The following is a 15,033-nucleotide window of genomic DNA, read 5'->3' as shown; positions in this document are numbered from 1 at the left end:
TTTTTCACAGCATTTTCCTTTGATCTATTGTTTTTTCTCTTTTCTCTTTTCAATTTTGGCCAAATCTCACGCATTTGCTTCATGAAAAGTTGGCAGAACTGATAATAGTTATTACATCATATATGGTGGACCTATATAGTATGCTGCATAAAAAGCAATGAAAACAATTGGAATCAACTGTGAGCTATTACTCACTAATGTTATCCATCTTTAAGTATTCCATAAACAGGAAGTTGAATAGCAATGGATGTGAAAACCAATCACAAGGTATGTATGATTGCGGTGTGTGAAATATGCATCACATGGTATAGGCTTTTTACTGGAATCTTTATAACAAATTTCATATATGGCCATCCTGTATTCGGATATACTGTGGTTCATTTTTTTGTGGGTTCACAGCTACTTTTGCATAGGTACTATTTCTGTACCAAAAATCTGTAGTACTGGAAATCTACTTTTAATATTCAGTACTATTTTGTCAATTTAAAATTACTGTAATATTTAGGTACTTGTATTTTACAGTACTTGATTTGTACTTGAAATTTAAGTACTACATATTTTTTGTTGCATGCTTACATTTTCAGCATTTTGAAAGTATGTCTTCTTCAAATCTCATAAAGTTCTGATGTTCAAACATGAAATACTGTGATCATTTTTAGTATTATTTTTGTACCAATATTTTAAGTACAAATCAAGTACTGGAAAATACAAGTACCTAAATATTACAATAATTCTAAAGTAAAGAAATAGTACTAAATATTAAAAGTAAATTTCCAGTACTAAAGATTTTAAGTACAGAAATAGTACCTATGCAAAAGTAGCTGTGTATAACTCTTCCTGAAATTGCTGCAAACTTGCATATTCTTGGATATTTGATTTTTTGGTTTTGCCAATCTCTGTATACAAAGCATTTGAATTTGTGATTGGCCTGTACCCACGAAAATTGGTATAAAATGGATAATAATGAATCCACAGTAAATAAATATTGGTAAACAAAAATGAATAAGCATTGAAAATGATTTCCAGGAAGCTCGGATTTCTAGTTCCTGAGAAAAATTGAATAAAACATAATGCCTCAAGCCAATGCCCTTTATTAGATAAAACAACAAATATTTTAACATCTTCAACTAGATAACTGAACCTCTTATGTTAAAACCTTCCACGGATTAGGTATGAACTAATGAATCAGGAATAAAATATGACGAATGATTTGCACGGTGATTGGTGTTGTCTGTCTACACTGTTATCTATCAGAGTCTTTGAATGTCATTCCAGCTTTGAGAATGTTTTCTATTCTGCCCTGAAGTAGACATCGTCGTATAAATTTAAGTGTTTCTGTGTAAAGTTCTGAGTCTCTATCCCAAGGTTTACATATGTTCAAATGACTGGTTTTCATAGCATGGAATTCTCCAATACCAGGATCTACAAAAAATGTTCAGAGAATAATCTAATAGTTATTAGAACAGAAGTTTCTTAGTTCTCATATAAAAACAAAGATTCCCACTGGTTAAAATATATTTTGACAATATTTAGACATTGAAATACTTCTAGGATGAAAACATCTTTAATGTTAATTTCATATAGTGTCTGTTTTCTTAATCATAACAACTAACTTTATTGTTAGTCAGTTTATCTAATGAAAATAATATGTATAACCTATGGAAGGATACACAAATTAATTAACTGGTTTTACATATGTCATTTTGTATGATTTGTATGCCTCAGCTCTGATTGGATTCTTCAATAAATTAATTAAATTTCCCACCTGACATAATTCGGCTTCTCAGTTTTTTTTATTTGATTTCAACCCGAAATGTCAGTGTTTCCTGGTTTTCAATAAACAGCTCTAACAGATATGCTCATTGTAGCATATTGAAATTGTTTAAAAGAAAAAAAAAGAATGTATTTTAGAAAACATTCAAACACAGGTCAGAAAAATGGGCCGGCAGAAAAACTATAATTAGGCTTATAAAATTTGTCAGCAATTAGATTTTTGTGGTCTCTATATGTCTGATATGGTAAATTTAAAGAAAACTTGCTTGTAACTTTCACAAAATATCAAGTTTAAAGAAATAAATCGCACTCAATATGAGCAGTGCCCGACTAGTGTAAAATTTCTTATTTAATTTCTACCTTGATTAGTTCTGAAACCAGGACAGTAACTAAATGGAGGCAAATTAAGCAAATGCCTCATGTTGGAAATATCAAACAAAAAAAGGTTGAAACAAAGCTTGTCTTCATATCAAATTGTGTTCTTAGCAAGTGTCTTGCAAGAAGCAAGTTCTCTTCACTCTCTGATGTCGCCAGTGCAGTTTTTGGGGATCGGTGTCTCTTATTTACTTTTAGTGTTTAGTGCTGATGGTCTATTGTTTGTAGTTATTTGTCTTATTTATACCAGGGTTTGTGTTTTGTTCATTCAAACTATTGGATGACCAAATGGAAAATATTCAAAATCTAAAGGTTGCTTATGCTAACATATACTGATCTCAAAAAACAACTGTAAAATGCTTGGTAGATGGATAGATAGATAAACTAATCAAAGATACCAAGCTTATAATTTTGTATGCTGGGCACAAATTTCTTCAACAAAAGACTCATTGGTGATGCTTGAATAAAACTAGATGTGTCAAAGCGACATGAATGGCCCCGTTTCAAAAAGTTGAAAAATCTGCAATTTAAATAACACATGTGGACACAAACATGATGGTTGTCTCACATATACAAAATCAGTTTAAAATCTGGTGGCGTATTGAAAAAACATCTGTATAACTGATTTTCAACAATTTTCAAAGTTGTAAACCCTTAATTTTGGCAAAACGAAACTTATACTTGATCTGTAACTAAAAGTCTGTATATAACTGTGATTTTCAACAATTTATCAAAGTCCATAGCCCGTTATTTGAACAAAATTTAGCCGAGCAGAACAAAACTTAAACTTGATCTGTAACTCATCTTGGTTAACTCACATGCCATAAATCATCCCAATATCTGAAGGCGTTCAGAAAAAAAGTCTGAATAACTGTGCTTTTCAACAATTTATCAAAGTCCAAAGCCCGTAATGTCAGTAAAAATTAGCAGAGCGGAACAAAACTTAAACTTGATCTGTAACTCATCATGGTAAACTCACATACCAAAAATTAGCCCAATATCTGAAGGCGTTAAGAAAAGAACTCTGTATAATAGTTTGTTGCTGAATGACATAATGACTGAATTACTGAATGACGGACAAGGGTAAAACTATATGGCACCGACAACTTGGTTGTCAATTTATCATGTTTATAGATGGTGACTATTCCCTTGTCACCATCTTATGGAGTTTATATATCTCGAAAAAAGAAATCTCTGTATTACTGAAAAATTATTACACCTGGGTTTTCAATATCACAAACAAGTAAAAAAATGTACTAAATGTTTATCATCAGTACAAGGACATCAATCGTAAATATAAATCCTCATGCAGACATCTTATATGTTCAGGTATTTCACATCCCAATCTTTAATGATTAAATCCTTGAAAAAGCACACAAATGTCCACATTTACCTCAATAGGTAACCAAACCTTTAAACAGACTTATTCCAAAAGGGATATAGTTACGATACTGTTGTCAGGTCATTTAGGATTGCATATTTTGATATCAATATTGATTCACTCATAGGGTCTTGGCATCGGAAACGAACACATTTATTGTATTGTACATGATTTTCATATGCTGAAGACACAATCTTTCAATCAAATTTATTGATCAGGTCTGAAGCTGGCATGTCAGTTACTGCTAGTAGTTCTTTGTTTATTTATATATCATTGTCATTTTGCTTAATAGTTTCTTTTGTTACATACTGATGTTCTGACATCGTACTTGGACTTCTTTTTAAATGAATTTTACTGTGTGTATTGCTGTGTGTTTCTTTATTCTTCATTGGCAAGAGTTATAGGGGAAGGGTTGAGATCTCACAAAACATGTTTAACCCCCCACATTTTTGTGCCTGTCCCAAGTCAGGAGCCTCTGTCAGTCTTGTATGTTTTTTAATTTTAAGTCATCTATCTGCTTTGCAGTTAAGTATGACGTCCATTTTCACTGAACTAGTACATATTTTCATTTAGGGGCCAGCTGAGGGTCACCTCTGGGTACAGGATTGTATCACTGCTTTGAAGACCCATTTGTGGCCTAAGGCTGTTAGTTGCTCTTTTGTCGGGTTGTTGTCATTTTGACATGTTCCCCATTTTCATTTTCAATTTTATTTTCCAAATACAGTTATAGTATTCTATTCTAGGTTATAAAATCCATAGTAATTTTCAAATAGACAAACAGGGATACCGTAATATGTACTGTTGATGACTGGTGTATATAAAATATATCTTGTAATCATTCTTACCACTAGATTCTGGTGGTACTATGAGCATTTTCAGTTTCGGTGTCCTTATTTGGGTTTTCTCTAATTCTCCAAAACTTAGGCAGGGAATTCCATGTTCCATAACAAGCTGTTGGAAATCTTTATGTAATCTTCTTAACATCGGTGAATCTGTATAAATGCAAGGGTATAGTTATGAAGAGTTCTCAGAAGATTTCAAATAAATGTTATTATCTTGAGTTGCTCCCCTTTGTATATAATTTTCTAATAATTTTTAATATTTTTTTAATAAAGTACATGTGTTTTACTTTTTCTTTTGTATTCTACAGGTAAACAAATTTATGCAGTTTTCCAGCACATTTTTATGAATTTTTTTCTTGTGCCTTTCTTAAACAATCTTTTTAAAGCAAACAATTCCAGAAGTATATCAAGACAGGCAAATAATTTTTATACAACTAAGAGAGACCCTGATACATGTATTTTAAAATGCATCCTTTATATTCAAAATTTAAAACATTTTTGTTAGAGTTTAGGAAACTATATGTTTTTGTGCAATTGAACAAATATCTAATGTCAAAACAAATCCAGCACTTTCATATTTGTATTATTTACATGATACAAACATCGTACATGAAAGAACTGTATAGCGGGTTATTTTCGCCTGGTATAAATTTTTGCGGAAAGAACAAAATCACCAAAGTAAATTCCGCCAATTAAACTGTACACATGTAAAGGTAATAATAAAATTTTGAATCCTCCAAAATATTTTGTATACCTTTTCCAATGAATAACGCGAAATTTTACACACGGGAAAATAACCCACTGTACGGTATATATGCCATTGTGTAAATAAATAAAGTATAGGTGGCAACTTCCTCATAAGTCAATGTTATATAGGTTTTGCTCATTGGCTGATCTATTTAGGCCTTTATTTGTTCTATATACTTTCAAAATATTTGTATTTCTGCCTTTCCAATCTTTTGGACATAAGCCTACCTGAATAAGTAAAAAACAGATAGTGACTTTTTAATAATAGGTTTACATAAACATGTATCGGTATGTTTTTTATAAATCAAACACAGGGCATAGCAAAAATATATATTTTCCATCAAGTATAGTTAAAATCTAAGCTTTAAAAGGGGCTGCTTCAATATAATCTTATTACTAATTCAATATACCTCTACCCATTTCTTTGACTTCCACAGTAGGTGCTACAATAAGACTGGCCTGATTAGACAGGTGTGCCAAACTGGAGCCCCTATGAGGAGTACTGTAGAACAACACACCCACTGTATTATTCACTATATTGTCAAGGCCTGGAGTATCATCAGCAATGGACAGAATCTGTTTGATAAGTAAGCCTGAAAAAGAAAATTTTATATATATTCAAATATTTATTGTCATATAAACTCTCAACAATAAGTTTGTGACAAATAATATATAGTGTATACTATTTCTTTCTTTCTTTCCTTTTTAATAAACATTCCATGGAATAATTGGTTCAAATTCATAGGTTATGATGCATAAGCATTTTCTTTCATTTTTAGCTCAACTGGTCCGAAGGGCCAAGTGAGCTTTTCCCATTACTTTGCGTCCGTCATCGTTAACTTTTACAAAAATCTTCTCCTCTGAAACTACTGGGCCAAATTAAACCAAACTTGGCCACAATCATCTTTGGGGGTATCTACTTTAAGATCTATCTGCCCTGATATTTTCAGATGAATCAGAAATCGGGTTGCTGCCCCTGATTTGGTAATTTTAAGGAAATTTTGGTGTTTTTTGGTTATTATCTTGAATATTATTATAGATAGAGATAAACTGTAAACAGCAATAATGTTCAGCGATTTACAAATAAGTCAACATGACCAAAATGGTCAATTGACCGCCTAAGGAGTTATTGTCCTTTATAGTCAATTTTTACCAATTTTCATAAAATTTGTAAATTTTTATTAACATTTTTCCCTGAAACTACTGGGCCAAGTTCATTATAGATAGAGATAATTGTAAGCAGCAAGACTGTTTAGAAAAGTAAGATGTACAAACACATCACCATCACCAAAACACAATTTTGTCATGAATCCATCTGCTTCCTTTGTTTAATATTCACATAGACCAAGGTGAGCGACACAGGCTCTTAAGAGCCTCTAGTAAAGCCCCAACTTACGATAGTACAGGGGCATTATGTTTTCTGATCTGTGCGTCCGTTCGTTTGTTCATTCGTTCGTCCGTCTGCCATTCCGTCCGTTCGTCTTGCTTCAGGTTAAAGTTTTTGGTCAAGGTAGTTTTTGATGAAGATGAAGTCCAATCAACTTGGAACTCAGTACACATTTGCCCTATAATATGATCTTTCTAATTTTAACACCAAATTAGTGTTTTAACCCCAATTTCATGTCCACTGAACATAGAAAATGATAGTGCAAGTTTCAGGTTAAAGTTTTTGGTCAAGGTAGTTTTTGATGAAGTTGGAAGTCCAATCAACTTGAAACTTAGTATACATGTTCCCTGTGATATGATCTTTCTAATTTTAATGCCAAATTAGAGTTTTTACCCCAATTTCACGGTCCACTAAACACAGAAAATGATAGTGCGAGTGAGGCATCCGTGTACTATGGACACATTTTTGTTTTAATGTATATTGCCTTTAAGGTCATCCATAATATTCAATTGGTTTTTTTAAGTACACAAACAATTAATATATATACACTTTTTTTAACCCTCTTTTTTCCCACAAAGTAAGAATCAACTCATTTCAATAAATAAAACTTCACTTTGAAAAAAATATATATCTATTCTAGAAAGTAAAAGTGTACATTAAATATTTGTTGATTTAACCCTCCCACTGCTTTGGAAATTAGTGGCAATAACGTATGACCTCTTATGCATTTATAAAGTTATGAATGACTTTTTTTTTTATTTGCTATTTACTAAGAAAATTCTAGATATATCAGTAGCATCTCCAGTGCTTACCTCCCATGGAATGGCCAACCCATATAATAGGTCGGGAGCCTATATCTGCCTTCTTTAACTTCTGTAATATGCTTGATGCTCTCACAGTTAGACCTCTCCTAAAAGAACAATATACAATTTGGTCTCACAAAGGTCTAGAATTTCTGCTGTTGGTCCCCGAAGGGGGAACCTGGTCTCATTGGGGTCTAAACGTAACGCAGGATTGTCGTGACATATGACAGTCTAATAATTGTTCTGTGAAAACAGGAAATTGAAGTCTAGTGGGACACAGGGAAATTATAAAAAAAAATGTGAATTGCTTATATGTATAGAGTGTTAGCGGGATATGTGAATCTGACAAAACAGTAAGCGGAATCTGGGATCGGAACCCCCCCCCCCCCACCCCAATGAGACCCCCAGTGAACATTTAAGGTTTTAGTTTCCAATGGATTTGAAATTTTTATATAGTTTGAGATGAAATATACTAAAATCGAAAAAAAAAGATGTTTTTCTGTTGAAGGTTATTTTTCTCTTTTTTTCCGAGAGACAATGAGAAACAAAATTAATCCACTCAACTTGAAAAATCATGTCCAGAAAGTCTTGAAAATCATAAATTTTCATTTTCCTCCAAACTTGCATCAGCTTTGGATTTATTTGTTGGCTTGTTTGTACCTAATCCTATCTACCAAATAAAATTTGAAGATAGTTGTAGATTTAACCAACAAATGGGAAAAACATTGGAAAGTATTCTTGGTATTAGATCCTAGTACTGTATTATACTTTTTTGAAGTTTGTTCTTATGTTGTACTGTTACATAACTGTCCCAGGTTAGGAGAGGGTTGGGATCCCGCTAACATGTTTAACTCTGCCACATTCTGTATGTTTGTGTCTGTCCCAAGTTGGAAGCCTATAATTCAGTGGTTGTCGTTTTTTTATTGTTACATATTTGTTTTTCATTCAGTTTTTGTACATAAATTATGCCGCTAGTTTCCTCCTTTGAATTGTTTTACATTGTCATTTCGGGGCCTTTTATAGCTGACTATGAGGTATGGGATTTGCTCATTGTTGAAGGCCGTACGGTGACCTATAGTTGTTAATTTCTGTGTCATGTGGTCTCTTGTGGAGAGTTGTCTCATTGGCAATCATACAACATCTTCTTTTTTTATATTTTCTCAACCTTCAAAGCTGTCAACCCTCCTCCACAAAATATATAGGAAAGAAAAAAATCAATGTGATGCATGAACTTTTTAATAATGGTTGTTAGTGTTAACCTTTTTTTTTTAATTATGAAATAATTTGTGAAAATAAAAATCAATTATTAAGAGAACATAATCTGAGCAAATTGTTTGATTGGTTGAGGATTACTTAATGCTGCATCAGCACTTATAGGCTATATTGCGGCAAGAGCTATTTTCTTTATTTAAAAAAACAGACAAAAATCTGAGCAAACCATACTTCTCTGTTTCAAAAGGGCAGTTGGCATTCCAGGTACTCAGATCAGTATCATATTCCACAGAAAGGATACGTATATTACTACAGTCTTTTGCCAACCAATCCTGAAAGTAGTCAAAAACACTTACACATAATATTATTTTGAATATGGAAAGGATGGTTAGTATAAATGTGTGTGACATACATAAAAAGAAGATACATGCTAAATAACAACTGCACTATTCTCTTCTTGTATTACAGTCTCTTTACATATACTTGGAGTTGTGTGGTTCAGAAAAAGTGAGAAATATCAAAATTATGAAATAAGTAAGAAAAGATGTCAGTTCACAAACAATATTATTTTTAGTGCACATAACAAAATAAGAAAACAAGCAGTTTTTTCCTTGTCAACCAACACAGTGCCAATTCAATCAGCAATCCCTTTTTTTTTTCTTTTTTTTTTTTTTAACTTTATCATTTCAATAATCAATGAACAAAACAATGTGGAATAAATATCTCTTTCCAGTATTCTAAATAGTAAAAGTATCTAATTATGTAAGTTTTAATACCTTGGGCCAGCAGAATGTATACGTTCCTTTTTTAACACTTTCTGTACCATCTGAAGATTTATCTGCCCCTGGTCCTTTACGATCTTGTTGTCTCCAGGTCTTAAATGGTCCTCCTAGCAAGCCATGAACAAATACAATGTCTGCATTGACTGATTCCCTGAAAAAAAACCCACTTTACAATATGTTTTTCTATTTATATAATGTAAATTCAGAAATTATTGTGTCCATCCCTCATTACGATTTTTGAACAATGGAGAAAAAAATGGCAGATTATTTATTGTGATTTTATGAAAATCTGCATACAGATATATGTATCAGATACTAAAATCAGATCTTATTATTGAGATACTCAGACAGTGGCATTATTTGCACTAACTAAAAACCTTGCAATAATTTCTGAATTTAAAGTAACTTCTAATTGTAATGAAATTGACGTCTATTTCATTGTTATTATTTGTATTACTTTATATAAGAATTCTTCATTTTCTATTATATGACTTCTTGTAGAACTAGTTTTGTAAGTTTTCTAATTATAAGCCGCTGTATTAGTACTAGATATGTTTTCTTTGGCACTATTACAGGTGGAGTTCTATAGTCATATATAAATATGTATCAAGGTGAACATAGAAACTTCTTAGTACAGCACAATCTGCATAGTACATTATTCAAAGTATATTTTTTTACTAAGTGTATAGCTGGGTTTGTATTTTGGTAGAGATATTTGTAATATTTTGATAGCTTTATTAAATATTGTATTGCACAGAAATATATAGCAAACAAACCAAGAATTGTTTATGACTCGCCTCTTATTAAGTCATGTATAAAGATCAGAAGTGTTTTAAATTTTGACCAATTTACGAGGGAGAATTTAAATTGTATGAATTCATTCTTTTATTTCTAACATTCAGTGCAGGATTGTCTCGCTTGTTACAGATTAATGTCAATGTGCAGCTGACAAAAATCTTGTCATGACAATTTTTCTAAATGTGAAGGACAATTTCGATATTCAGATCCTAAGTACATATTTTTTTGTGTTTGTTTCCTTTATTTATGTATAGAAAATATTATGTTGCTAAATGTCTTTTGAAAATACTCTCTGCTAATGATATCAACTTTTTTTTGTAAGTCCTGAAAGATGAAAAGAAAGGCGAAAGATACCAGAGGGACTTGCATTAATAATTTGCAGTCTGAATTATTTGAAAGCTCATTCAATGAGCTCTTACTTACCAAGACAAAACTTTTATGATAACATTTGTATAGATTGTAATACATCAGGTTATGATAAATAACTGTAACCGAAGACAAAATTTAGTCAGAAACTGCCTTAAAAAAGCTGACTAGAATATCTTTAAAATTTAACCTTATATAAAGGTAACATCTTTAAGAAAACATGAACAAACAATTATGCATAAACTTTAAATAAACTTTGTGTACCACTACCTTGATCTATATTCAAAACATCATCTAGTTGTTTGATATTGAAAGGCTTTTTATTTTAAATGAATGCATGAACACATTAAAGGACAAAAAGACGGACTACAATACACCATTATTCAGACAAAAGTGTATAAAATTTTATAACAAGTAAAGTTGCAACTCACTTTTGCAAAATTGATAATGTTCTGTATCAGTCGAAGATAGCTTCATGTCAGAGTAAGTACTCAGGGCCATAACTTTGGGAAAAGTTGTAAATTTTTTAAGCAGCAAAGTAGACTAAAATAATGGCAAGTAAAATAGATTGTAGAAAATCAACTTCAGAGGGGGGTTAGGAGGGGCCCTGATCCCGAAATCCCGTGCTTAAAATCACAAAATCACGAGATCCCGGGCTTAAAAATACGAAATCCCGTGGTTCCGAAATTCGAAAAATAGAATTCGCGGATCCCTAAAGGGTCAATCCTGAAATCCTGAGCTTAAAAGGGCGCACTACGTTTGCGCGCATTTGGGGATTAAAATGTGTTACGTTTACGCCCAGCTTTTGATTACATTTGTGCGCATTCATTTTACAGGTAATATCAGGTAAAAATATAAATAAAAATTATTTTAAATTATAAATGACGATATTTTTTTATGTTATGTATTGTTCATATTGAATTCTAAAACCAAATATAAACTCCGTTATACTTAAGGTCAAGTTACAATAAATTGGCTACCCCAAGGGTGACTGGGGTATAGAAATATGGTCACTTGGTCTTCTCCCGACCTACAGTAAAACGCTTTCCAAAGTGGGGCGTCCGTTTGGTTGTGCGGGATGTATCAAGTTCGCAGTCTGTTGGAATATATATCTGAAAATCGAAAAAAATGCGGCTTATCTCTTTTTCCCTGTCTAAGGAGACTTATACTAACGGAATGGGTACTGATAATTGTAAATAATTCAACAAATTAATAAATAAATAAGCATTATTACCTGTATTTTCCCTAAAAAAATACTGATTGAATTCTTACTAAATATGTGACTTAGGAGACTTATACTTACGAAAGGGGTACTGCATTGTAAATAATTGAACAAATTAATAAATGAATAAGTATCATTACCTGTATTTTACCAGAGTTTACCTGTCAAAAAAATGAGCGCAAATGTAATCAAAAGCTGCGCGCAAACGTAATGATTTTTGCGCGCAAATGTAATGGTAATGCGCGCAAACATATTGCACCGGCTTAAAAACACCAAATCCCGGAGTCCCGATAAAGGTCCTATCCCCCTCACTTCATAAGCTTTTATTTTACATTTTAATGTTAAAATTCTACTCACCCTGACAACTCAATAAAATCAAAGAAGCATAAAATTTTAGTCAAGGCAATACCCCATCTGCCATCAAACATTTATTCTTTGCAAATAAAGCCACATACTGGATAGCCAATTAACTTCCAGCTATAAAGTAAGTTTTACCTAATTCCTTTCCTTGCATCAATGTTAGTCCAAATAATTATGACGTCTTGAAAGGCTATATTTTTTTTCTTTGACACCTTACATCGAAATGCGTAAAAGCAAAAATTTAAAATAGCCTTCCGAGACGTCATAATTATTTGGACTAGCATCAATGTATGCCGTTAACTATGTATAAAATGGTGAGTGACTAAATCTTTTTCCTTTACTTTGGAAAATTAAACTTACTTTTCCCTATATATTGGGTGAATGAGGTAGACTCCATCTTCATAAGTGCAAGAAACAAAATCTGTGTCTAGATTAGCTAATGTTCTGGCTGCATGTAGAGACAAAGTTAAGTCAGACGATGATATCCATCTCGATAGAACTGTTACCCATCCTGTATTAAAAAAAAAAAAATACTACAAGACTGAAAAGGAGAGTCATATTTTTTTTAATATTCTACAGTTGTATTATCATGATTATGTTATAAGGATTTGAAAATTTTTGCATTCAAGGCTATATATTTGTTGTATTTTTTTTCTACTTCTTCAAAACCACAAAACCAATAAAAAAATCTGCAGTATGTATACTTGATAAAATTCCATGTACCTGCTCTAACAATTTCTTCATGGAAACATTGATGAACAGAAAGGTTTCCAAGAGTTTTGGCAATCTGTCTTCGTATAACAATACTTTTATGTCTTTTGGTGTACGTCTGCTGTAGCAACTGTACGTCTCCCGTCTAAAATCCTAAAAGTTAAAGAACAAAATAATAATGCCAAGTGTCCTATAAGAAAGTTTTAGACATGACTGTTATAAACAGCGATTTTTAAATTTTCTTGGTCTAACTTTTCTGATTTTGTAGGTTCAAGAATACCACAAATTTATGTTGATTAGAAGTCAGGATTATTTTACTTTCATATTATCAGAATTTCTGTATAAAATATGTATAGCTTCTATTTGTAATGTAGAATAGTAGATTAAAGCATATTATTTTTTTTCAGAATCTGAAGGAATATGGTTAATATCATTGTTTTCGTATAAAAAGTAATGAACAAGAATGTGTCCCCAGTACACGGATGCCCTACTCGCACTATCATTTTCTATGTTCAGTGGACCGTGAAATGGGGGTCAGAACTCTAATTTGATATTAAAATTAGAAAGATCATATAATAAGGAACATATATACTAAGTTTCAAGTTGATTGGACTTCAACTTCATCAAAAACTACCTCGACCAAAAACTTTAACCTGAAGCGGGACGAACGAACGAACGGACGGACGAAGGGACGGACAAACGAACGAACAAAGCCACAGACCAGAAAACATAATGCCCCTCTACTATCGTAGGTGGGGCATAAAAATATAATATTATTTTACAAGTCTTACTGCAGAATGACTGGCTAAAGCCTGTAAACAAACAATCTCTACTCTTTCTTCTGGAACAGAACTGACTGACTTGGCAAATTCCAAACCTGTTCCGCCAAAACTGAATAAACTGTCCTGAAACAAAAATCAGTTAATCTTATAATAGTTGCATCATAAACACAAATTGAATCATTGTATACAGATTGTTATTTATAATAGGTTTAATAACAAGTGAGGATTTGATATTGCTTGATATAAACTCAATTTTTTTTGCCAAGTTAATCATTACTATTTAAATGTAATAAGAGTTGATTATGTCCTGTTCCAGCGTCAAACATAAACATAAGACATTTTAAAACTTTTTGTAGCTTCAGAATGTAATAAAACTTAACAAGAAGAAGATTTTCAGGTGAAAAGTGTGAGTGTTTTATATATTATTAAAGAAATCACATACATCCTTTTCCAAGGACGAAATGTTTGTTTTCATTACCTTTGAAAATCATCCATAACCTGACAAATAGCCAATGGAAAAGTCGCACCATTGTCCCCATGATGCTGGATAAGCTATTAATCAAATTATCACATTTTTGGTACCACTTTTTTTGTATCAGTGCAGTGTGATATGAAAAATATCTCTTCATGAAAGAAATAGATAACAGACGACAACCATGAGAGAAAGGATCTAAATGCATTGCAATAAAATTTAACTCAAATTTGCATGTCCAATTTAATTTTATTTTAATATGCAGAAATTTTCATATTTTTATATTTTTTTTCTTAGAACAAAAAAACAATGGTATTCCTTATTTTTCGCAGATCAAGTTTTTGTTATTCGGAAAAAAACTGACAAAATGAATGGTTGTTTTTAATACCACAGAGTAGACCTGAAATTCTACCCGCTACTAACAGTTTGATCTTTGTAGATTTAACAGTATTTAAAAACATCTAAAACCTAATTTTGGATTTGTAAATACTTTTTTTCAAATATTTTTAGAATTACCCTCTCATCAGCATTATTGCCCAGCTGCAATGCTTTTGTAGCAAAATGTTTGAGACATTTATCTAGATCTTCGTTCTGTAGTGAGGATATTAAAGTCCTATACTCGTCTTCTAACCAAACCTGTAAATGATATATAATAATACATGTACCCACTGTAGAGAAAAAATGATAAATACACACAAAAAAGACAAATACATGGCATAACTTATATCCCATGCTGTAACAACCCTCAATAAATCAACACACTAAATTATCCATTTTACATTTTTTTTACATATACATTTATTTACAAATACAATTTGTAGTAATAGTTATCTCCCTTACAACAATGTATTACCTTCAATGATGTAAATATTTTATACTATGTTTACTGGTATAACATGTGCATCCCCCTCCCCCTCCTCCCTCCATATTTAATTCAGTACAAACCTTACTTGGTGGTGCTTTTGGCATTGGTAAGAAAAATCTTGGATCCATGTCCTGAGATCTGGCTAGTCCAATCAT

General features: G+C 31.9%; 1 protein-coding gene across 1 annotated transcript; it reads right to left on the bottom strand.

The window, feature by feature from the left end:
* Nucleotides 1–1,082: 1,082 nt before the first annotated feature.
* Nucleotides 1,083–15,033, bottom strand: LOC143071061 (protein SERAC1-like). Its single transcript, XM_076245137.1, has 10 exons — nt 14,959–15,033; nt 13,551–13,664; nt 12,772–12,904; nt 12,409–12,559; nt 9,297–9,453; nt 8,752–8,852; nt 7,318–7,415; nt 5,529–5,711; nt 4,375–4,521; nt 1,083–1,422 (listed from the first exon to the last, which is right to left on the bottom strand). Exons 1-10 carry the CDS (start codon nt 15,031–15,033, stop codon nt 1,244–1,246), a joined length of 1,338 nt encoding a protein of 445 aa, XP_076101252.1. The 3' UTR covers nt 1,083–1,243.

This window comes from Mytilus galloprovincialis, chromosome 4 (assembly GCF_965363235.1).
Source record: "Mytilus galloprovincialis chromosome 4, xbMytGall1.hap1.1, whole genome shotgun sequence".
Lineage (NCBI taxonomy): Eukaryota > Metazoa > Mollusca > Bivalvia > Mytilida > Mytilidae > Mytilus > Mytilus galloprovincialis.
The sequence above is the reverse complement of the archived record's forward strand: the minus strand, read 5'-3'. Positions and strand labels throughout refer to the sequence as shown.

Coding starts and splice junctions, on each gene's coding strand:
- LOC143071061 (XM_076245137.1), bottom strand. CDS start 15,033: ATGATTGGACTAGCCAGATCTCAGGACATGGATCCAAGATTTTTCTTA. Junction 13,665..14,958: donor CAAAAGCACCACCAAGTAAG/GTTTGTACTGAA, acceptor TTTTTGTTTCAG/GACAGTTTATTCAGTTTTGG. Junction 5,712..7,317: donor GGTTGGCCATTCCATGGGAG/GTAAGCACTGGA, acceptor TTTCTTTTTCAG/GCTTACTTATCAAACAGATT.